We start from the raw sequence: 22,165 nt of genomic DNA, 5'->3' as shown, positions 1-22,165 counted from the left end.
CTTCTGTTGAAAGAGTTATCCATATATTTAGTGAAAGAAATACAATACAAAAATCAAGAAATCTGTAATGGGGTCAACAATCAGGTATGTGAATTTTTATAATGATTTAATAAAAAGAATATTAAAGATTATCATTCATAGTCCGTTAATTAGTTTTCGTAATCCAATGGGTTGTATAAGCATATATGATATTCTTCACTTGGATGCTGTAAAAGACGTTAGCATCAGATATATGTACATATAATACAACTTCCCCGAATTTTTTAGAAATTTTAGAAAAAATACCAAATCACATTCATCAGAATGATTCACTGCGACATTGTGGTCATAACTTCCTCCATTGGAGCAGGATAAAAATTAAAAACTGGCTGTTATATTAACTAAAATTTAATAGAGAATATGGCGCTATAGAAGGGCTGAAATCGAACTGCTTTTGGGAAGTTTAGTCTATTTACCACCTACGAAATTGTTAAAAGCCTTTTCTCTTAGTATTTTCTGAAATTACATATAAATTTCATATATGATATACATTTGTAAATCAATCGGGTTATTATCTTTTAAATAACTTCAAAATTAAATTTTATTTATTTTATATATGTATGTATATAAGAATATTTGCATATATTTCTTTCAAATACTTTTCGTAACTTTTCGAACAAGCACAACTAAAGAAGTTGTGGACGTATTCTACAAGTTCCAAGCGAGAAACTAATACTCTCTCTAGTGATATATACATATGCAAATATCTTTTGTTTACTCCTCCAGCTGTGAATTCCTCAGAGCAAATACTCTGCGGCTCGAGAGAGACTGCAATTACTCACTTTTTTATGGTTTTTAAGAATATCACACATTTCGTCAAAGTTGTATGATTTTCTTGATAAACTTTGAGCTCACATGCTTAGAAATTGATGATGACGAATATTTGATAAAGGTAAATAACTGCGCAAATCGCACGTTATCATTTGTCTACACCATAAACTACATCACAATGCTGTTTTTCGGACAGTTGTTGCTTGTTTTTCAAATTAGCGAAATTTGCTGATAATAAGTGGCGCCATTTGCGCCTTCGGCGTGCTTCGAAGCATTGCATGAACAAAAAAATTATTTAATTAACATTTTATTGCTGTATTTGCGCAAAATATTCCACAAATAATACTGAAGAATGTCGACCACTCATGATCGCATTTAAGCCCAGTTCGGTTTTTTATGTACCGGTATTGGAATTAAAAATAAGAATTACTATTTTTTTGTACACATTTGTACGAAATTTTATTGTTTGATCTGATATTTATTTAAATTACTTTTTTCATCTCTGTATTGCATTTACATTTGGTGAAAATATTACAATTGAATGCTTCAATGTATTTGTGGTTATGTTCATAATATTTCTTATTTGTAATATAATGTATAGCTTCTTGCTTTGACGTTTGCATTCGGGAAACTTACGTTTAGCATACAGAGGCAATAAAATTGTTTCACATTGGTATATTGACATTTTATTATGATTATTAAATTTTAATAAATACGTTTTATTTGATAGAGCGTTTGCTTCTGTTTAAAAATAAGTAGCGTTACATCATTGCAATTTGTATATATTTAATTTATCATTTAGTTTTTCAAAATTTCGAACAATTTTTTTTGGGATACGCGTACAAATTACGTAGGATTGACAACATATACTTGTATACTATAGAACCTCTCACAGACGCGCCACATCATTTTACATCACACAAATTGAAATTAACATTTCTCTAACAGCAAATACAAAAAATGTTGATAGACAAATTACATTAAAACGGTTGACACGTGTGAAGAGAACTTGAATTGGGATATTTCGTTTCATATTCCGGTTAATTTTAGACAACTAAAACTAAATTATATTAATTAGTAGTTAAGAGGAACGCAAGATCACGCTTGTTTTTGGTGACTTGCATACACTTTTAGCTAAATTGCCTTCACATTTTCCTCTTTTTGTAATTATTTGCAATTGATTTCTCTCATGTGCACACACATGAGAGAAGGAAAAAGCCAATTAAAATGAAAATAATTAAATTAACAACTAATAATTACGCAACTTTACACTTTTTAGCACACGGTGGCTGTGTTAGCTGATCAGCACCGGCGTCTAGTCAATTGATCTGCAGCGGCTTTGCCTGTTCCCACGTGAAACCGTCACGTCCAAAGTGTCCATAAGTGCTTGTGCGCTGGTAGATTGGCTGTCTGAGTTTCAAGTCTCTGCAAAATTGCAAATACAAAACGTTATTAAGGAATAACACACGCAATATTAACAAACTTACTTGACAATCATGCCCGGTCGCAAATCGAAATTACGCTTAACAATATCGAGCAGTTCTTTTTGTGACTTGTGAGAGGTGCCATAATCGAAGACGGTAATTGAAAGTGGCTCTGCCAGGCCGATGGCGTACGAGACCTGCACCAAGCAACGTCTGCAAAGTCCGGCTTTTACCAGCGATTTGGCTACCCAACGCGCAGCATATGCGGCCGATCTGTCCACTTTAGTAAAGTCTTTGCCCGAAAAGGCACCACCGCCATGTGCGCCCCAACCACCATAAGTGTCGACGATTATTTTACGTCCGGTCAAACCGGCATCGCCCATCGGTCCGCCAATTACGAAAAGTCCGCACGGATTTATGTGCACAATTGTGTTCTCATCGAAATATTTGGCTGGAATGACTTCTTTGATGACCTTATTCATGACTTCTTTGCGCAAGTCCTCCAAAGCGATCTTCTCCGAATGCTGCATGGAGACGACAATGGTGTGCACGCGCTTGGGCACAGCGGCACCTTGGTTGAAGAGGTACTCGCATGTGACCTGTGTCTTAGAATCGGGACGTGCCCAACTGAACTCGCCCGAACGACGAAGCTCCGCCAATTTCTCGTTCAATTTGTGTGCCAACACCACTGTTAAGGGCATGCATTCCTCGGTCTCATCGGTGGCATAGCCAAACATGATACCCTACAAATATTTACAATTCTCTATAAGTACAAATCCTTGAAATATTAACAAAAACACATGCAAAAAGCAGAAAGCAGAAAGCCTACAGGTGGTAGTTAACAAAGGCAACATAAACAGTTAGAGTGTTAGTAAAAGTGCAACTAAGTAAGCAACAATAAGTACAAAGCATAGATGAGTTTATGAGTAGATGAACTAAGAAGCTTTATCAGAAGTCAGAGTTTCGAAATTTTTATTGAGTGAGTAAAATTTGGCCCATTACAACGAATTTTGTTTTAATTGATTTTTGAATTTCGGTTTAGAAGTACGAATTAGCGTTATTTTACAACTTGGAAATGGTTTGCGAAATTTACGATTCTACAAAATAAAATACAAACACCGAGTCCGTGCACCAATGCCAATAGTATGTGTATGTGAAGCACGTTCTAATGCATGAATACCAAGTATTTCCATACAAATTTTTCTTGGAAAATTATGCGCAATAAAACTATTTCATACATATGTAATTCGTGCTTCAAATGCATTAGAATATCTTTGTCTGTGAATGTGTATGTGTTTTGCGCGCGATTATGCTGATGACGTCGCAATAAAATAATAATGCACTACGGTTTAAATATTTTTTCTTTTAGCAAAAAATACGAATAAAAATTTATGCGAAAAAACCAAACACGTTCAATTACATTTGTTAAAGTACATAAGAGAAAAATAAAGGATAAGCAACAGAAACGCATTGAGATTATTCGTAAACACGTTCACACCTGGTCTCCGGCACCGATTTCTTCATCGGCACGATTTATATGCACTCCAGCTGCGATTTCCGGCGATTGTTGGTCCAATGCTAACAAAACGTTGCACGTTTTATAGTCAAAGCCTGGATTTTCAATTAACGGGTATTTTTGATTTTGTAAAAAAGTACGATATTTTTGAAACGAAAAAAGAGAAATGCACACAAAATAGAAATAGTTGATTTTATGATTCTTTTTTTGTGATTTCTTAGTTATGCAATCAACAAGGCAGAGATTTCAATATATAAATGGGGCACTTGAGGGCATTTTTTAGAAGGATGTGAGCAGGTTTCGTATAATTACAGTTAATCAAACATTTTATTAACTTTGCTGTAGTTGGCAATTCAAGCAATTAGTCTTAACCGTTTTTTCATCGACATTTCTTAATTTTTGTATGCACAGTTAGTGGGCGTCATTTATTTAATTGAAATCTGCGCCTGGCCATGGCATTTTCTTCAATTACTATATATACAGTTATAGAGATAAATTCGTAGGAGATAAGCAATAAGATACAAAATTGTATGTATGGATATTTCCGGCGAGTGGGACAACACAACATCAACCCAGATCAAAGCAAAAACCACTTTGATAGTTCGTGAAATGAATGTAGTAGACCCCGTATACTAGGCATGCGCTTTTTCATTTCATTTTAGAATGATTGTGAGAAACCATGAGCGGATTTGGTGCACCCCTGTGGACACTGTGGCAACGTCACAGCGCACACCGTGCCATTGCACTGGTTGCGTATTTTAACCTTCAGTTATGCTAAATAGTTCTAGTCTGTTTGACATGCATTAGACTTTGACGCAAATTTCACTTTGCACAAGATTATTTTGGCTATCGTTAAAATTTCTCTTTCTTCTATTTGGTCAATTTAAATTATGAGCAGTATGTATGATAGGCCAGCCAGTTAAACAACAACAAAACAAATTCCGTTTTTTTGTAAGAAATTTAGTTTAATTCCAATACCTGATCACCAGCGCCTACGTCTTCTTCGTTGCGATCGACATGTACACCGTTGGCAATATCGGGGGATTGTTGCTCGATTGCAACAAGTAAATTACATGTTTTCCAATCGAAACCTTGAGAATTTTACAATGAATGGAATTTCGTTTAATATCATTGGGTCCAAGTGGGAGTTTAACCATTATATAACGCGTGTGCGTGTAATTTTTTTTTTTTTAATTATTTGAGCCACTGAAATTTTGCTCAGTTGCTATAACTCAAGCGTTAACTTACCTTTCGAGGAGTCGTCGTAGCCAATGTGTTTGACTGTTTCGCGCACGACCTTTTGGTAGTCGATCACGGCCTGCGATGTAATTTCGCCGCACAGCAGAATCATGCCGGTCTTGGCAACGGTTTCTGTAAAATTCAAAGGCAAATAAGCGCCGATTAGATGGTGTTCAAACTCAAGTGTAAATATATATAAACAAAAATGGTTATTTGCATTCGAGCATTTGGGTTTCGCATTAATACCGTAAATATTTATGAATTGTCTTGGTGTCGAGTAATAAAATTACAAACCCATAACAGAATCCAACTTTAGAGTGAATTGTTTTTTTACAGTTCTATTTACAACATATCCTCGCTTCCTATTGCATACAAATCAACAAAGCACACAAATTAATTATAGCTGTACAAATGTAGCGCTGTACATATAAACTATGGGTTAAAATTGGTTTGCGGCCATTATGTTTATTTTCGTGTTGACATGGCGAAACTTTTGCGCACGCGTTGACTTTGCGTCACCACAAATAGAGCAATAGCTTAACGATGACGAAGGGAACGCCGCTGGAAACCTTGCATATGATTCTGATTTGGATTATCAAGAACTAATAGAGCTTCTCGCACAGCTATTTGTGCTGATTTATTTATTTAACAAAAAAAATTTCATGCTACAAGCTTGTTCTTCAAATTTCTCGCAGGTTTCAATTCTTTATTTGTTTTATTATCCTATAATAACAAATAAATGCGAGAGGAAACTTTATAAAAGGAAAAAGAAGTGAAATCAATTAGGGCTAGTGTCTTCAGACCCGAAAGGCTAGCAAAATTTAGAGGTTGTCAAAGAAATATTTACATTTTTTACAATGAATGTCAGCTGAAATACTTACTAGCATTTGTAAATGTATTATGTTGTTCCAATATATATTTTTTTGTAATATCACTAACATAACCTAACAATGCAGATGCTGATTTAGTTCATAGAAACCCTTAAACTCGTCTTGACTATGATTTATGACAATTCTCATGAATAAGAAGTAAGTTAGAAAATACTAATACATTACCACATGCTACTTTTGCGTTGGGATCCTGCGACAAGTGTGCATCCAAAATAGCGTCACTGATTTGATCACACATTTTATCTAAAAATAGAAAAAAGAAGAGTGGAAATAGTGAAAATATGTGTATTTAGTGTATGTCATTTGTGTATATTTAGTATATAAGTAAATATGCAGAATATTTATATACATATGTATTTACGTTAGGATAAACATCAAATAATAGGAAATATTAATTTTGATCTTGTATGTAAGCACACATAAATTAAAATATACTGCAAATTAAATACTAACTCTTAGTATATATGTACATAGTTATTTAACTTAAGTATATCAAAATAATGCGCTGGATAGTTGCTTGTTCTCCAATACATAGTGATCGTCTCAATGCTGCTGTTCTATAAGCAAAAGCGTGGGCGCTCTGTTTATGTATAAGAGTTAACGCCTCCAAAAGAGAGCAAAAGCAATATTTTTGCAAAATTAATGCCAATTCACCTATAATTATTTATACATAAATCAAAACCTGCCTGGTGCAATTGCATTATTTGTTGCTAACTCAATTCTGTGTTTGATCAAAGTAAAAAACACTAAAAAATCAAAAAGTGTATTGCATAAAATGCAATAAATTCGCCTCTAAGTTGCATTTACCACAATATTTACACATAAATTATGGTGGAAGCATGTGGATAGCGGTCAAAATTAATGACGTCGGTATTCGGTCACACGCGCATTTCAATCGCCTGGTTACATATACGAGTACACCAAACATTTATCTGCGCACAGCGAAAATGGCCAAGGAAAATAAAATTTAGCCAAAATATAATTAAACGCTCGGTCAGCGAAATTCAATGCCAAAGTGTCTATGCAGCATAAATTGAAGATGTGTATAGATATTCACAAAAGCGACATAAAGCAAATATATATGTAAATAAGTATATGCATGTACGTATGGATGTGCACACAGAGTGCAATTCGTGCGATCCTGTTCGAAACGTGGAGTATATTCTCGCGTATCAAATTGGGCGCGTGCAGCGTCGACTCGGCACAAGTGTGTGATTCGACACCGTCGCCGTATAGTATGACGCTCATACATTCTATATTAAATAGTTATCTAAAAAATATTATTCAGCAAAATTCATAAAAAGTTCATAGTAATAATTATTCCAGAGCTTGCAACTTTCAGCGCCAGACATTTTAGGTTTTCAATAAAGCAGTAGAAAACATTATTGCACAATGCGAACAATATTGAATTGCATATATGCATATACATACATATGTATCATATATATTTATAAAGTCTCGATTTACGGAGATTTTATTGCGGCGCCGTGAAATATTATATCTTAATACAGTCATAAACAACTTTCTGTTGGTAAATTTAATAAATAATTAAGTAATAATTTATATAGATATTCTTTTTTTTTTCTTCTAATGGTTTTTATTCCTTAATTTTACACTCTAATTATATATTGTCATAATTAAGTTCGGATAATAATAATCATTAATATAATTAAGTAGATACGACAATTATGTCCAAATTCTTATTTTAATTATTATAAGTAAATAATATTAATTAATCTAAATCAATTTCAATTGATAAGGAAAAACCAGATTAATTTGGTCGTAATTTCCGTTTTCTATTGATTTGCGTTTTAAATTTTCACGCCGTCATAATACAATTTCCGAGAATCCCTATTTATAGCGTATTTTCCGGTGTAAAATCTGATTAATTTTACTGGTAATACCGGATTATGAATATTTTAAATAACAAATAGAGTGTACTGTACTATCAGGGTATTTTCTACACTGCGAACATCAGCTATTGAATAATAACTTGTATGTATACATATGTGTTTATAAAAAAAAGTCACTTTTAAAGCGCAAAATGCTGTGGTAACCTCAATTTTTGTGATCATCGAGTTTCTAATCAGTTGGAAGAAACTTATTCCCTTATCAGCACTGCTTCCCCCTACTTCTGGTTTACATAATATATACAAATGTGTATGCTTAGAGCTAATGATACATCGAAAACAGCTGAGCTACGGAAAGTATCATCAACTGACGACAGAAGGCATTAAACTACATCAACTAATCATTGATGAGCCAACTGAGCATATTCCAACCACGTGGTTTCTGTGAAATGACAAAGCTCAGCTTTTCATGCATACATACATATGTATGTATGTAGTTTAATTTTACTAAAAAAAAACGACGGAAGTCAGGTCGACTAGGCTGGTCGATGGCGCCGTTTTCAGAATCTTGGTCTTTATACAGATTTCATCAGAAAGTTCTGAAATATATTGCGATATATAATCAAAATCTACAAAGAGCCACGCTAAAGGGTAAAAAGAAATAATAAAACATAAACTATAATGAGCGCGCAATAAACAGACAATCGATGGGGGTTTTGGGAGCATTCAATGAGCAATATACCAAGAAGTAAGCAAAGCAATAGCGAGTGTTTCGTTGAAATGTGCTTGTGCATGAGCAACTTAATGATATTGAAATGACAGAGAGCACTGAGAGGGAGCCATAGGCTGCGGGAGCTTTGGCCAAGCACATGGTGCGCATGAATAACACAAACACGCTTTTATTATTCTTTCAATATACATACATATGTATATTCGTATGACCAGCTGTTGAAAATGCAATCTTATGTTAATTCACGTGGGTATTAAAGTGCCTAAGATGTAAACAAATACCAAAGATAAAAATATGTAATCTTATATGCATTTGCTGAGCGACGTCAAAAACATTGACAACAAATTTCATCTGTAAAAACAGTCTTTGTATAGAATCTACTAGAGCCATTCATCAGCAAGCAACTACCTGGTCACCCTAAATGTGAATATTCTTGGGAGTTAATTTTGCGTTTGTGTGTGCCGCAAAACACGCGTTCTCGGCAATACGAAACACATAACACAAGGGAAACAAAAACTCTCGCAGCTGCAAGAATTATACTAAAGAAATATAAAAATCATCAAACAAATACATATTTTTAGTTCAAATGACAAAATACAAATTGCGTTCGATGGCCGATAGTTTTACTACGAAAAAAAAAACACACGTTTAATTTTTGCACCATCAAAATTAAATTCAAGAACATACTGTTCATGAAATGCCGCAGGTAATAAAACAAATATAAGGGCTGTCGCGGGGTAGTGTAATGGAATACAGCCGAGGACCACGTTAAAGAACATGCAGCGCGGTTAAACCTGCGAATATGTACTCGACATTCTAGAGAAGAATGAGACGCCGCCATTTTGTAGGTGCTTCATGTGAGCGGCGGAGAAAAATAAATTAAGACAGGACAAACATTAAAAACTGCTAATTATCTATGGAAATTTCACAAGTAGCTTTAGCTTTAGAATCGTAATTTATGGTTACTTTTCGTGACGCAATCAAATCAGTTGTAGTGTCCCAATAAAAGATGAATCCCAATTAATCATTTACCTGTATAGCATATGTACATCATCCAATTTTTGTTAGGGGGTAGAAACTGCATACACAAAAACGGCTCATTATGCACATTCTTACATAGAAAGCAACTTAAACATATTTACACTTAACATTTCACAATAATTCAATTATTTTCAATAATATTATTACTTACCGGGATGTCCCTCGCCTACTGATTCGGAAGTGAAAAGGAATGTCTGTCCATCCTCCATGTCATAGGAATCGGTTGTCTTTCCATTGCAGCCATTGGTGTGACCATTTGTCGCAGCTGATGTTAGTGGCATCTTGTAAGGTCCAAGTAACTTTTTACGATTGTATGAGAGAAAATGCTGTTGAAGATTAACAAATGATGAAAATCTTGTTGTTTTTGCAGTTGTAAAAGGCAGGTAGAAATAAATTGATTTTTCGCAAAGGAAGAAGTGATTTTGTATTGGAATGAACTTGGTTGAACAGGCAGCGGAGTAGGAGCCAGTGCGAAATGCCGATGTTAAATTTACACTAAGCTTTTGAAAAAATATTTTGTAAAATAAAATCTGCTGCCCTCCGTATTTATTTATGTAACACAGTATTTAGCGTGAATTCGCCGTGGAGAATCCCAAATTGACACTAAGTTGGCACTCCGTATAATCACTTGGCTGTTTCCTAAATTTATCGTATTTTCTATTGAACCTTTATTTTTGACTGCCTGTTTTTAGGTAGTTGACTGCTTACTTTTAGTTGGTTGTCACACACACACAATTCTACAACACAAAAATGCGATCAATTCGGCCAGAAGCAGAAAACACGTCCGCACTTCTTGACGGTTGGGTAGAAAAAGAGCGATACCTATTCGCCACTCTCAGAATTTATATAGCAAACAGCAGACCATCAATAGCAGGAGCGGAGACGACGGCGCAATGTTCGTTATCGCTACTATTCCGAATGTTGCTGTTGGCTACGAAGCAGACTGCAAAGACTTGCCGGCGGAGGTTAAAAGTTGTATATGTAATTTCCCTTGATGATAGCTATCCGCATTTAATCATCTACTTTGTTTTTATTCGTGCTTTTCGTCGGTTGTCACCTTTCTTGGTTTTCTTCCAGCAAAAGCAAAAATACAAAATTGCCCAAACAAAATGTGTTGAAGATGACAAGTTTCCTTTTCCTACTTAAACACGATAATTCAAAAATCGACTTTTCCGATTCCTTTCCTTCAGAGTTGCAAATATTTGGTATTAAAGACAAATTTCGTATTGGTATTAAAATCAAATTTTCGCTATTGCCAGAAGAAAAATTTTGTTCTTAAAAGGTTTATAAAACTATACACTATTTATTTTTAAATTATTTAGATGAAAATCATGCAATAAATTACATATGTTTTTAATATTCAAAATATTTGATTTCAGCTAAATTTTATCATCAATCCATTCTTCCGCATTTAAAAATTGTATGTATATATCGCAAATCGGAAAAAGTTTTCAACAATAATTTGGATTGTTACACAAATTCGGCTATTTTTACTTCCTAAATAAAAAGGCGTTTTCAAATCAGATTTGGAATTTTACAAAAACACGATTATTTCTATTTCACGAAGTCGAATGTCGTTTCAAATGAAAATTGGGATTTTACACAGATTTGCTAATTTCATTTTAATATTTTTGTTTAAACATTTCAATTTAGTTTGCAGCTTTCATATTTGTTTTACATATTCTAAAAAAATATATTTCGACATTAAAAATATACATAATATTTCACTTTTACTTTATTCTTTCATTGTCTTCGAAAAATCAATCCATGTGTTAATTTGAAACTTTTGACATCAACTTACTCTGAGTTAGCTCCCAAACAGACTGAAGCGTATTGCTTATCATTCTATCATTTATATACAGTTTCCTTAATTATATATAGAAATTATCAGTTCTCTCCGAATTTAAACGAAAATTGCTTTTATTAACAAACGGATCTTTAATGTCTGTTCTTTATAGAGAGATAAGCCTGGTTCTAATTTTTATTATTAACAAAACGAAGCGTTACAACATTGACGGATTTGTGGCCGAAATTCTCTTCGAGTTTAAACTTTGATTTAGAATGTCATCTTGGCAAAGGAAACCATTGACAGTTTTTAGATAGCTTCTTCATATTTTTATTTTGAAAATTTGACAGGGGCTGTCCATTGACAATTGCTTAACGACAAGACTTTCTTCGATGTCGCAAAACGAACATGTGACCTACCAAGTCATATTCATACACTTCCCGTTCTCCGTTATGAAGAATTGTTAATGATTAAGGAAATTAGTAATTTGATAGTAGCTTCGGGTTGGTGATTAAAATACCAAAAATGTCATTTTCCTAAGCAAACATATTGTTGAAAATTAGGAACTAAATTCGCCAATTTAAAAACATTTAGGTAATACGTAATTTTATGTATGTATCTCCGGAAATGAGGTACTTTTATATAAAAAATTAAGTACAATAAAATTTAATGACTTTCATAAATACGACTTTGTTTACATTACATCTAATTTAGTGCGCTTTGAATTTACGTATTTGCATATACAAATATTATTCGCTTTTGCTTATTGATCTTGTTACAGTCTTTCTGCTTAATGAAAACATCTTTGCCTAATTTGAAGATTTCTGATAAGTAAAGCTCCTTAGTTCAAAGATCAGGCATATGCACTCCTAAGACTGTTGTGCAAATTATATATTGTTTAAGTAAATAGAAACAGCTCATTATTAAGTATTATCATACATCATAATATTTCTTATCTCAAACTATGTGTTCAGAGATCTTCAAAATTTGACACCTTTGTGAACTTCCTTTGAGGGGCGCGAGCGCGGATGCTATTTAAAGTTGTAATAGATGAATGACAGAAACGTGAGCGATTGAATGTTCTGATTTCTGGCAAAACTTTTTGAAAGCAAATGACTTTTATAATTGGGGTTCAAGAAATATGGAAATATAAATTCCGTATTTTCATAGTTACGTTTTCTTGTTATCAGTGCACGTAGACTATTAATCAAAAATAGAAATAAAAGATCTTGAAATCCCGTATCAACACATTTAAAATTTAAATGAATTCATATAATCGCATTGTCTATGTTATCAGTCAATGCTTGGCACGTTTTTGTCAAAGGAACGTTCTGATGTTTTCTTAAACGCATTAAAAAACATTTTCCACAAAATTCAATGAGTTTATTTAATTTCAATTTATTTTGCAATGTATATTTCTATTTTATATGTTGTTGATGTTTTCGTTTCGCACGAACGGGCATCAATAATCGGAATTTGCCAATTGTTGCAAGAATCTTAACATTGATTCCAACTCGAGCCTTTGAATGATACTGACTTGTCACAAAATGTCGAAAACTGATGAACACATACCAATTATTTACATTTTTGAAAAAGAAAACTATTTTCAAAATCACATATTAATATTGAAACATTATAAAACTTAAATAATTTATGTATATAAACGGCAATCGATAAATTAAGCGTAAATTATCGAAGTTTCATTTATCTAATAGAAAAGTGAATTGTTACTAATTTCAAAGTGAAATTGTGAAATTACGGCTCCTTATAAAATACTAAATTAAACATTAATGGAGCATACATTTACGATCGACTGTCGTGTCCAACGACGAACGATTGGTAAACAAATTGTGAAAAGCGAACAGAACTACACAGGTGATTATTGTGGAAATATGAAGTGACGTGTTTGCTTTGTTGTTGTGACAGAAAAGTGGAGGACATAGGAATTTTCTTGAATATTGCAACTTTTATGAAAAATTCTTACAATTAATAAAGTTAAATTCATTTGATGGCAAAGACTGAAGGATAAAAAGTGTGAAACAATTGCAGATTTCGAAAGAATCTTAGACAATGGCTAAGCAAAAGCGTGTTGTTTATTTGCTCACGCTTGCCATTTGTGCTTTACTGTGCAGTGTAAATGCAGACACAAGTGATGTCAATGGCATCGAGAAATCAGCAATCAATAACAGCTCAGTTAATAATAATACAATATCATCAGTCGAATCAGTCTCTGTTCAAAATACAACATCCAGTCAGAATGCAGCTGGTAGCAATGGCGCACAAAGCTTACCCACCACAGACGTGCAGAATGCTATGAAAATAAATGCTACAACTAACCAAATAAATATTCCAACAACAAATGCAACTAAGGATCCAGTAATAGATGGTACAAATGCTATCAAGGAAGTTCAAACAAACGGGACAACCACTGCATCAGTGACTCCTGCAAATGTTACACAAAATGTGACAACACCTACCGCTGATCCGCCACTACCAGATCAGCATGCTGTTGAGCAAGAACACAATTCTTCTTTGTCCATTTTCTTCGTAATCTGCGTTATAATGCTTGGAATTTTGTTGATACATTCAATGTTACAGACGGGATTCCAATATTTGCCGGAAAGTATTGTTGTAGTGTTTCTGGGCGCACTTATTGGGCTTTTACTCAAGGTTATGTCGGGCGAAAATGCTAGTTGGAAGCGTGAAGAAGTTTTTTCTCCAACAGGATTCTTTCTGGTTCTACTACCGCCGATCATATTTGAATCTGGCTATAATTTGCATAAGGGCAACTTTTTTCAAAATATTGGCTCCATATTAGTATTCGCAATATTTGGCACAACAATCTCGGCACTGGTGATAGGAGCTGGTTGTTATCTACTAGGAGTAGCAGAGGTCGCATATAGGTGAGCAATTACGGAATAATAGAATTAATAAGCAGAAAGACGTATGTGACCGTATGTATACATATGTGTACATGTTTACCAGAGATAATTTTTTTAATTAACTGAATCATGTATTTATTAAAATAAATGACCCGAATCAAATAATTTATTTTTTAGGCTGGACTTCTCCGAATCATTCGCCTTCGGCTCGTTAATATCAGCGGTGGATCCAGTAGCAACTGTTGCCATATTTCACGCCTTGGACGTAGATCCCATACTAAACATGTTGGTGTTTGGTGAAAGCATTTTGAATGACGCCATCTCTATTGTACTGACCACCTCAATTACACAGTCGGCTAACACACCCGCGAATACGCAAGCAACAACTGGTCAGGCAATCTTTGCAGCGCTCAAAACGTTTTGCGAAATGTTCTTCGCCTCCGCCGGCATCGGTGTAATTTTCGCGCTCATATCGGCTTTACTATTAAAACATGTGGATCTGCGCAAGCATCCATCACTGGAATTCGCTATGATGTTAATGTTCACCTATGCGCCCTATGTATTAGCAGAGGGCATACATCTGAGCGGAATTATGGCCATACTATTTTGCGGCATTGTCATGTCTCACTACACACATTTCAATCTGTCCACCGTCACACAGATAACAATGCAACAAACTATGCGTACGCTATCTTTCATCGCTGAGACCTGCGTTTTCGCATACCTAGGCCTAGCAATATTCTCTTTCAAGCATCAAGTAGAGCTCTCCTTTGTGATTTGGTCGATTGTGCTGTGCTTAATAGGACGAGCGTGTAATATATTTCCATTAGCATTTCTAGTTAACAAATTTCGCGAGCATAAAATCACCAACAAAATGCAGTTTATCATGTGGTTCTCCGGCTTACGCGGTGCCATCTCCTACGCGCTCTCCTTACATCTGGATCTGCCAAACGACGAGACGCGGCGTGTGCTCATCACTACGACACTAATTATTGTGCTCTTCACCACGCTCTTCTTCGGTGGATCCACCATGCCGTTACTAAAATATCTCAAACCGGGCAAAAAACGTCGCTCACGCTCCGGACGTAACGCAAATTCTGCAACTGTAGCACGAAGAAGCGCCTCGCGTTCACGAAAACGTTCCAAATCCATTTCGTTATCGAAGACACGTGAATGGGGACAAGCTATTGATTCAGAGCACTTGTCCGAGTTGACCGAGGAAGAAGATGTGTCATTCGCTCAAACGCGCGTCGGTGGATTCGGTCGCATGGACCGCAAATTCTTCATACCATTCTTTACGCGTCGCTTCAACAGCCAAGAACTGCATGAGTGCAAATCACAAATGGCTGATTTGACCAACAAATGGTATCAAGCGATACGCATCAGTCCACTGGATTCGGACGAATCGGACGAGGAGCTCGGCATGTCGGCGAGCACGAGTCAGAGCACATTGAGTGCGCCTCGCACCTAAGTCCTACAACAACAAAACCGTTAATATGGGAGAAGTCAGGAAATTACACATACATATTTGCCAAATGAAAGCTGGGATTTTTCGTCTAGCTCAAAGTCGAAGAGCTAGTAATTTAGGAGTCTGGGGAAAATATTTTATTTCTTATACATTTTATTAAATAACTGTTTTTTGCATGCGGAGCTCAAGGCTTTCAAAGGCTCAAATGAAGGGTGGCGGGTTTAAAAATTTGCTAAGATTATTTTTGCTGTTATCGATTTTATTTACAAACATATATATTTGTACGATATGAGTGAGCTGTGCTAAGCATAACATATTTTCGCTTTCCAAACGCTAACTTAAACTAAACTTAAGTTATAAACTTTCCAGTATTTTTATGTCGCAATTAGCGTAACCATTTGCTTTAACCTAATGATCAAATGCTTCAAGCTCACAGGCCTGATCACGACTAAACTGTACGCAGAATTGTATTTAAGCTTGAATGCAGCCATGTTCAAACTTAAAAACGTGCCCTTATTTAAGTGAATGTTCCGAATTTGTGTCATTCGTCGCATATTTTTCGTGCACTAATTTTTTAAGCGCAAAGTTCTCACCAAAGAACACTAGTAATGTAATTATATACAAAAGTGAATGTATTTAAAATGTTTTTAACAATAACTTGTGTATATATATTTTGTGATTTTTTGCAACTCAAGTGAATCGAAAACCAAAAAAAAGTGTAGTCTAATACATTAAATGCATATTGTAAATGACTAATCCACCATAGAGAGAATTAAGAGCAAATAAATGTGATAAACACTACCAAACGTCTTTATTTTTTTAAGAAATACGCGCTATAGTGGGCCTGATGGGCCGTTTCATACGACACATCGCACCATAACCGAAGGGCATTGTCGCACGTGTGCTAAAGTAGAAGACGCCTTTCTTCGGCACAGCCGGATCGCCACCCATGAAGGCAGTCGCGTGGCACCAACGCGCGCCGCAGCCGCATTTCGAGTTTTCGATGCTGTTATAATTCTTGCATTTGATCGCGCCAAAAGCCGAAGGATTCTGCAACGACTCCGCGAAGTAGTATAAAGCGCCAAAATGGTCACAGGTGAAGTCCGGCTCCATTGTGGTCACATTGGGGCAATGTGGTTGACCCAAACCCCAGTTGGGGTAGAAAGAGGCGTGTGCTAGGTTGTCGGCGGGGAAACCAAACAGCGCTATGTCGGTTTGTATGGACTCCACATAGACGGCATCGGTTGGTGCGAGTCGCCATTTTGCGTCCAATGTGCGATGTACGGGTCCAGACGAGTCTAGTGCGTAGATGACACCGTATTTGTCGGGTTGGAGTAGCTTGCCCGCCATGCCAGCGATGTGGCAGCCAGCGCTGTGTCCAATTAAATACATGTCACTGAAGGGTACAGCAGTTTGGTTGTGTAGGAAACGTGTGAACTCGTTAAGTTTGTGTGCGATTTCGGAAATTTCCACAACAACGCGAAAATAATTTATGTCCAACGAGTAATCCGACCAGTCAACTAAGATCACATTGTAATCGCCCTTTGCGAGGTATGCATCTTTAATGGCGGCATTCGAGCAAGTCGTGGTTTGGCCATTCCAACCATGAATGGATAATCTAAGAGAAAATAAAAGCAACACAAATATGTATGCAGTTCGTAAGACTGGTGCAAACGGTTCAAGTTCACAAAATGATTCATTATCCAGTGAATTTGCATTGCTTACGTAAATTCAACCCACCTGACGGGCCAAGTGGCATTAAAGTTCGAGGCCAACAGCCGGTTGCGGTCGCCAGTTAACAGTACATGTCGTGTGTGTGGATTCCGCCGTGTAAACAGATCGTATCGCAATTGTTTTTGTCGCGGACGTGATCCTGGATCGATTATATGACGTGCCTCTTTCGAAACAAGTCCCGCTATTAATTCCACTGTAAAAGGCTCGCAATAACCCAACTGGTTTTGAAATGCATTCTTTGACGTCTTTTCGTTGAGGGCTAGCGGCGGTTGAACAGTGAGTCATGCCAATGCAACAGCACGTAACGGAGTTCCGATGAGCAATGAGGAAAAGATTAAAATATAAATCGTTATCACTTTAATACGCTTAAGTACTGCAAAAGTGTATTAATTAAGATATGTTATTTCACTACAGCGAGATCTACGATTTGTCGCGCCCAAACCTTAATATACGACTATTTGCTAAAAGAAGTTATATATTTTTATCAAAAGATACAAATTTAGAATAGTCGACCGGTAGATAGTCACGCTTGGTCTAGATATTACTTAACCTTTGCAAAAGAGTCAAGAAGGTTAGCTGTTGGACAGCTGAGAACGGCAGCCGTTTCCAATGCCACCAACTCCTAATTATGGATCAATAGGACTATCGTGAATCAGTGAAACGCTTTGCGCTTGTCCCAAACTTGAGGTGATATCACGCACTTTGACTGTCAAGCGGAAGTTGTTGAACGAATGCCCGGTATTAATTGGAGAAAAATTGATTTTTTTTCGCATATTTTCAAAGGTTTGATCTTCAACTTAAACTTACTTTTGAATTATTTTCGAAAATGCAGCGTTTAAGCTGGCCGATCGAATCACACAAAAACGTTTTTCCCGAAACCACAGTTTCTGAAGTCGGTTGGCAAGAACTACTCAATCGATCTTCATGAAATTTTACACAGGTCTTTGAGACAAAATTCTTAAAGACTTGGAAGAAGGATTTTTTTCGACTACAATTATTTGAATAAAAAATCTTGCGAAATTTTCACTGAAATTTTATTTTATTTTTTTGTAAAAATGTTTGCCAGAAATCCAATTTTCACTTTTTTTCCCCTTCGTCCAAGTTCTATGTTAAGGTTTTAACTAAAACACGCATTTTTTCAGTTTAGATGATCCTGTAAGAAGTTATTCTACCAACGCGAAAGCATCTTTTTTCGGAGGGGTCACCGGAAATGGCGTCAAAATGGCCGAGTTTAAAAAATTTTTTCTAAAAATTTCAGAATTTTTATTTGTTAATTGTCTATGTTTGTAACAATAAAAAACTCTAATAAAATATTTAATTTTTTATATGAGAAAAGAGTTGTTAAAAAATACTATTTTCACCCGAGGAAACCCATATAACCCCTTAAGACTCCCACTCATAATTCGAAAGAATATAAAAACCACCAAATATATAATATATGTGTGTAGTATACAACTTTCACTTGTTGGTCCACATTCATAATTTTTTTGATAAAATAAATGTCTTCTGAATATTTTTGTTTTACGTGATTTCTAAAAACTATCACGAATCTAATACTTTAGTAATTGTTTCTACTATTACATCTGATCCTGAGCTCTTTGGCTCCATGTAAAATTTAATTTTTATTTTTCTATCACAAGTGCTTTTTCACCATACTAACCGAGTACGCCGGCGAAGTAAGTCGCGTAAAAAAGTAAAAATTTCATACTCGACACATAAGAAAATACAATCGTTTAACTTCGTGCTATAATTCTTCAGAAGCTAAGTAATTCTTAAAATTCTTCTGTTCGTTAAGACGCCTCACGCACTCACAACCGACGATGTCCTGCACGCTACTGACCATAGACAACATAACTCTGCACTATTTTAAATTGAATTCAACGCGGCTCGGATGCAGATCTACTCGGTGTGCAGGAGTAGTGAAGCGCCACAACTCGCGTTTCAGAACAAGTTTAATTGTTTTTAATATCCGCTTTTTATCGATGCGACAATGAGCGGCTATAAGCTGCTATTTAGTACTTACATATATGTATGTAGTATGTGTGTTTCGTAATTGATTTGTTTATCTTTTAATTTGGCCGCCTTGATTACTTCCAGTACACACCCTTTTTTTTGTCTGGTTTCCACATATTCAAAGGGTTGAGCGGAGTTCGTGAATAAAAAAGTATGTTTTTAGAAGTAATCTTATTGAGCTAAGCTTATTTGAGTCCTTGTTAACGTCCGTCATTATGGAAAGAAAAGTTATATGTTACTGTGTATGTATATGCCGATTTTAGTGATAACAGGCAAATTGAAAAGTCTCCAGCCTACAAAAGTAAAACACATTTTTGGGCAAAATTCGTTTTTTTTTATTCAACATAATCCCCTTGAAGGGTGTAACATTTATTACAGTGACCCTCCAACTTTTGGATACCATTTTTGTGGTACGATTGGACCTTTGCTTCAAAATAGGCCCCGGTTTCGCCGATCACCCCTTCGTTCGATGAAAATTTCTTCCCACCGACCTTTCTTTTGAGATCTGAGAACAGAAAATAGTCACGGGGGCCAGATCTGGAAAATACGATGGATGCGAAGCAATTCGAAGCCCAGTGCGTCGCTTTTTGCAACTGACTTGTGACACGATGCATTGTCTTGGTGAACGGGCACTTCCTTTTTCTTTAAATGCGACCGTTTTACGGCAATTTCGTACCACAGAGGGTCCAATAACGCTATGTAATAGTCGCTGTTGATAGTTCCTCCTTTTTCAAGGCAATCAATAAAAATTATTCCATTTGCATCCTAAAATACAGACGCCATAAACTTGCAAGCCGACTTTTCTTCAGCGCTTTGGGCCGGGCTCTTCGTAAGCAGTCCACTCGGATGACTGTCGATTGGCCTTCTGAGTGAAATGATGGAACCATGTTTCACCAACTGTCAGATATCTATGCAAAAACTCGGACTTATTATGCTTGGACAACTCCAAACATTACTCAAAATTCACAAACTAATGTTCCGACAGCTGTCAGTACATTTTGAAGGTTAGGGCTAATTAAAAATTATATGGATTTAATTCTACTGGACCTTTGGCATTTTCTTCCGGCGGCCAAAGTGAGAAAATGTACGAACTAAATCATTTCATTAAATTTATTGTCTTTTAGTTTATATAAAAGTTCTTAACCCCTACAAAGACACCCTATATTAGCGACTTCTGAATTAACTTGCATTCTATACGAGTATAAAGCAACTTTTTTTCTTTTCTTTGCAGGTGAGTGCCAGTGTAATTTTCCATTTGCAGATATACATAAATATGTACACAAGTATATACCACATATACGCCGATAGCTTCCTTATTACACGCATTGCCTTTGGAACTCGCTATCTTATTTTGAGTCCGCAAATGTGGAAACGTAGAAGCGGGAGAAATCACTTCAGTTACCAACATTGCATGCTTCAGATTTATAAATAAATAAATACATACGTACATGTAAGTACATATATTTAAATGTTGTTGTTGTCTGTACACATCAACATCTGCATGATGTCCTTGGAACATTTATGAGCCGCATAAAATATAAGAAATATGAGTTAAGGGCACGTGTTGCCTGCAAAGTACTTATCGAGTCTCAATTTCAAGTCGTTGGACCAGTTTTTTTTTTGTTCATGTCAACGCAAGTGCACTACAAACTATGTTTTTTACTGGTTTTCAAGAATTTTTATTAATCTGCAAAAAATGTTCCATTTAATTGTGAACTTTAATGCTTTTAAAATAAACTCAGCGAATCAATTTACGAAATTTCCGGTTTAACGATTTGAATTTCGTCAAATTAACGGTAGTGGCGAACAAGCGCATATTCACCAAGCTCTGCCTATTGTGAATAGTTCGAAATCAAAGCTTTTTCAAATGCCAAAGCACAAAGTTGTATTGTTGATAAATTGTTCTGCGCGTACAGTGGTGGCTAAATAATTGGGCAAGAAGTTAAAAATTTATAAAAAAATTACTAAAGATATATTTTATAAAGGTTTTGTGAAATTCTCTAAGGAAAATATTCAAAACTCGGCAATTGCGACGACATTTCCGTCAGTCCCACGGAAAAAGGCGTCTCAAAGTTGACAGCCGATCTTCTTACAAGTTCATCAAAAAAGAACAAAATACGTTTTTTATCTAAGACCATAAACCAACGAAGGAAAGAAAAAGAACGCAGATGTTTTTCGAATACAGTTTCGAGAAAAACGAATATAAAGCTGTCCGACTCGAGCACGCAAGTTTTTCAAGGCTGTATCTCTGATATTATTACTCGGCTTAACTTGAGAATTTTGGATAGTATTCCAGAGATATTATGTATTCATGTAACCCCTTAAATATTCCAAACCAAGGATGTTAGTTTCCTTTTTGAGGTTACGTCGAAATAAAGCTCTAGTTGGGTGGAACCGGCTTTTGATGAAGTGTTTTATTTCACCTATTTTTTGGTCCTTTCCGCTTCAAGAAACAGGAAAAGTTACAAAGTTTTGGACCTAGTGGTTAATATGTGATTTGGTGTTATCACGTGTCTAATTCCGTTCAAACTTTCGTAAAGTTTTATGAAATAAATAAAAAAAACTATCTATAGTTCGCAGGTCTGCAAAATAAACTTATGCGTTACGCTTCGGTATGCGAAGAAAGCAGGAAGAACTTCTGTGACCTTTGTCGCTGGCTTGTTGGGCTGGGCTATTTCGTGAGATAACACGTTCACCAAACTTGGTTTTCAATAAATCGATTGTGACAAACCCTGTGTGGCTTGCGGCACCGTCCTCTTGGAACCACATATTCTCCAAATCC

The 22,165-nt window shown here is 35.7% G+C and overlaps 3 protein-coding genes across 5 annotated transcripts; 1 reads left to right on the top strand and 2 right to left on the bottom strand.

Annotated features, from left to right (window-relative positions):
* Window positions 1–1,240: 1,240 nt before the first annotated feature.
* On the bottom strand, window positions 1,241–11,325 carry LOC105230754 (S-adenosylmethionine synthase). 3 transcript variants are annotated; one of them, XM_019991953.3, is made up of 7 exons: window positions 11,302–11,325; window positions 9,652–9,826; window positions 6,045–6,122; window positions 4,999–5,121; window positions 3,733–3,845; window positions 2,298–2,977; window positions 1,241–2,235 (listed from the first exon to the last, which is right to left on the bottom strand). In XM_019991953.3, exons 2-7 carry the CDS (start codon window positions 9,779–9,781, stop codon window positions 2,130–2,132), a joined length of 1,230 nt encoding a protein of 409 aa, XP_019847512.1. In that variant the 5' UTR covers window positions 9,782–9,826; window positions 11,302–11,325; the 3' UTR covers window positions 1,241–2,129. The 3 variants fall into 3 exon arrangements, with proteins under 3 accessions (XP_019847512.1, XP_011210024.1, XP_011210023.1); XM_011211722.4 differs by lacking the exon at window positions 11,302–11,325 and adding an exon at window positions 10,209–10,608; XM_011211721.4 differs by lacking the exons at window positions 3,733–3,845; window positions 11,302–11,325 and adding exons at window positions 4,729–4,841; window positions 10,209–10,572.
* A 1,814-nt stretch (window positions 11,326–13,139) lies between these two features.
* On the top strand, window positions 13,140–16,442 carry LOC105230755 (sodium/hydrogen exchanger 8). Its single transcript, XM_011211724.4, has 2 exons — window positions 13,140–14,189; window positions 14,346–16,442. The coding sequence occupies exons 1-2, from the start codon at window positions 13,357–13,359 to the stop codon at window positions 15,637–15,639; spliced, it is 2,127 nt and encodes a 708-aa protein (XP_011210026.2). The 5' UTR covers window positions 13,140–13,356; the 3' UTR covers window positions 15,640–16,442.
* Window positions 15,828–19,207, bottom strand: LOC105230816 (phospholipase A1). Its single transcript, XM_049446655.1, has 3 exons — window positions 19,031–19,207; window positions 17,377–17,629; window positions 15,828–17,254 (listed from the first exon to the last, which is right to left on the bottom strand). Exons 1-3 carry the CDS (start codon window positions 19,074–19,076, stop codon window positions 16,456–16,458), a joined length of 1,098 nt encoding a protein of 365 aa, XP_049302612.1. The 5' UTR covers window positions 19,077–19,207; the 3' UTR covers window positions 15,828–16,455.
* Window positions 19,208–22,165: the final 2,958 nt, after the last annotated feature.

The sequence above is a fragment of the Bactrocera dorsalis genome, chromosome 1 (genome assembly GCF_023373825.1).
Source record: "Bactrocera dorsalis isolate Fly_Bdor chromosome 1, ASM2337382v1, whole genome shotgun sequence".
Taxonomy (NCBI): Eukaryota; Metazoa; Arthropoda; class Insecta; order Diptera; family Tephritidae; genus Bactrocera; species Bactrocera dorsalis.
This window is presented reverse-complemented; position numbering and strand designations above follow the sequence as displayed.

Excerpts from the sequence above, each read along its gene's own strand:
- LOC105230754 (XM_019991953.3), bottom strand. The coding sequence starts at position 9,781 with ATGCCACTAACATCAGCTGCGACAAATGGTCACACCAATGGCTGCAAT. Across the intron at positions 6,123-9,651 it reads AGTAGGCGAGGGACATCCCG|ATAAAATGTGTGATCAAATC; the intron begins GTAAGTAATAAT and ends TTCTATTTTTAG. Across the intron at positions 3,846-4,998 it reads CTACGACGACTCCTCGAAAG|GCTTTGACTATAAAACGTGC; the intron begins GTAAGTTAACGC and ends TTGAAAATCCAG.
- LOC105230755 (XM_011211724.4), top strand. The coding sequence starts at position 13,357 with ATGGCTAAGCAAAAGCGTGTTGTTTATTTGCTCACGCTTGCCATTTGT. Across the intron at positions 14,190-14,345 it reads GTAGCAGAGGTCGCATATAG|GCTGGACTTCTCCGAATCAT; the intron begins GTGAGCAATTAC and ends TTTATTTTTTAG.
- LOC105230816 (XM_049446655.1), bottom strand. The coding sequence starts at position 19,076 with ATGAAATTTTTACTTTTTTACGCGACTTACTTCGCCGGCGTACTCG. Across the intron at positions 17,630-19,030 it reads TTACTTCGCCGGCGTACTCG|CCCTCAACGAAAAGACGTCA; the intron begins GTTAGTATGGTG and ends AACCGCCGCTAG. Across the intron at positions 17,255-17,376 it reads AATGCCACTTGGCCCGTCAG|ATTATCCATTCATGGTTGGA; the intron begins GTGGGTTGAATT and ends ATTTTCTCTTAG.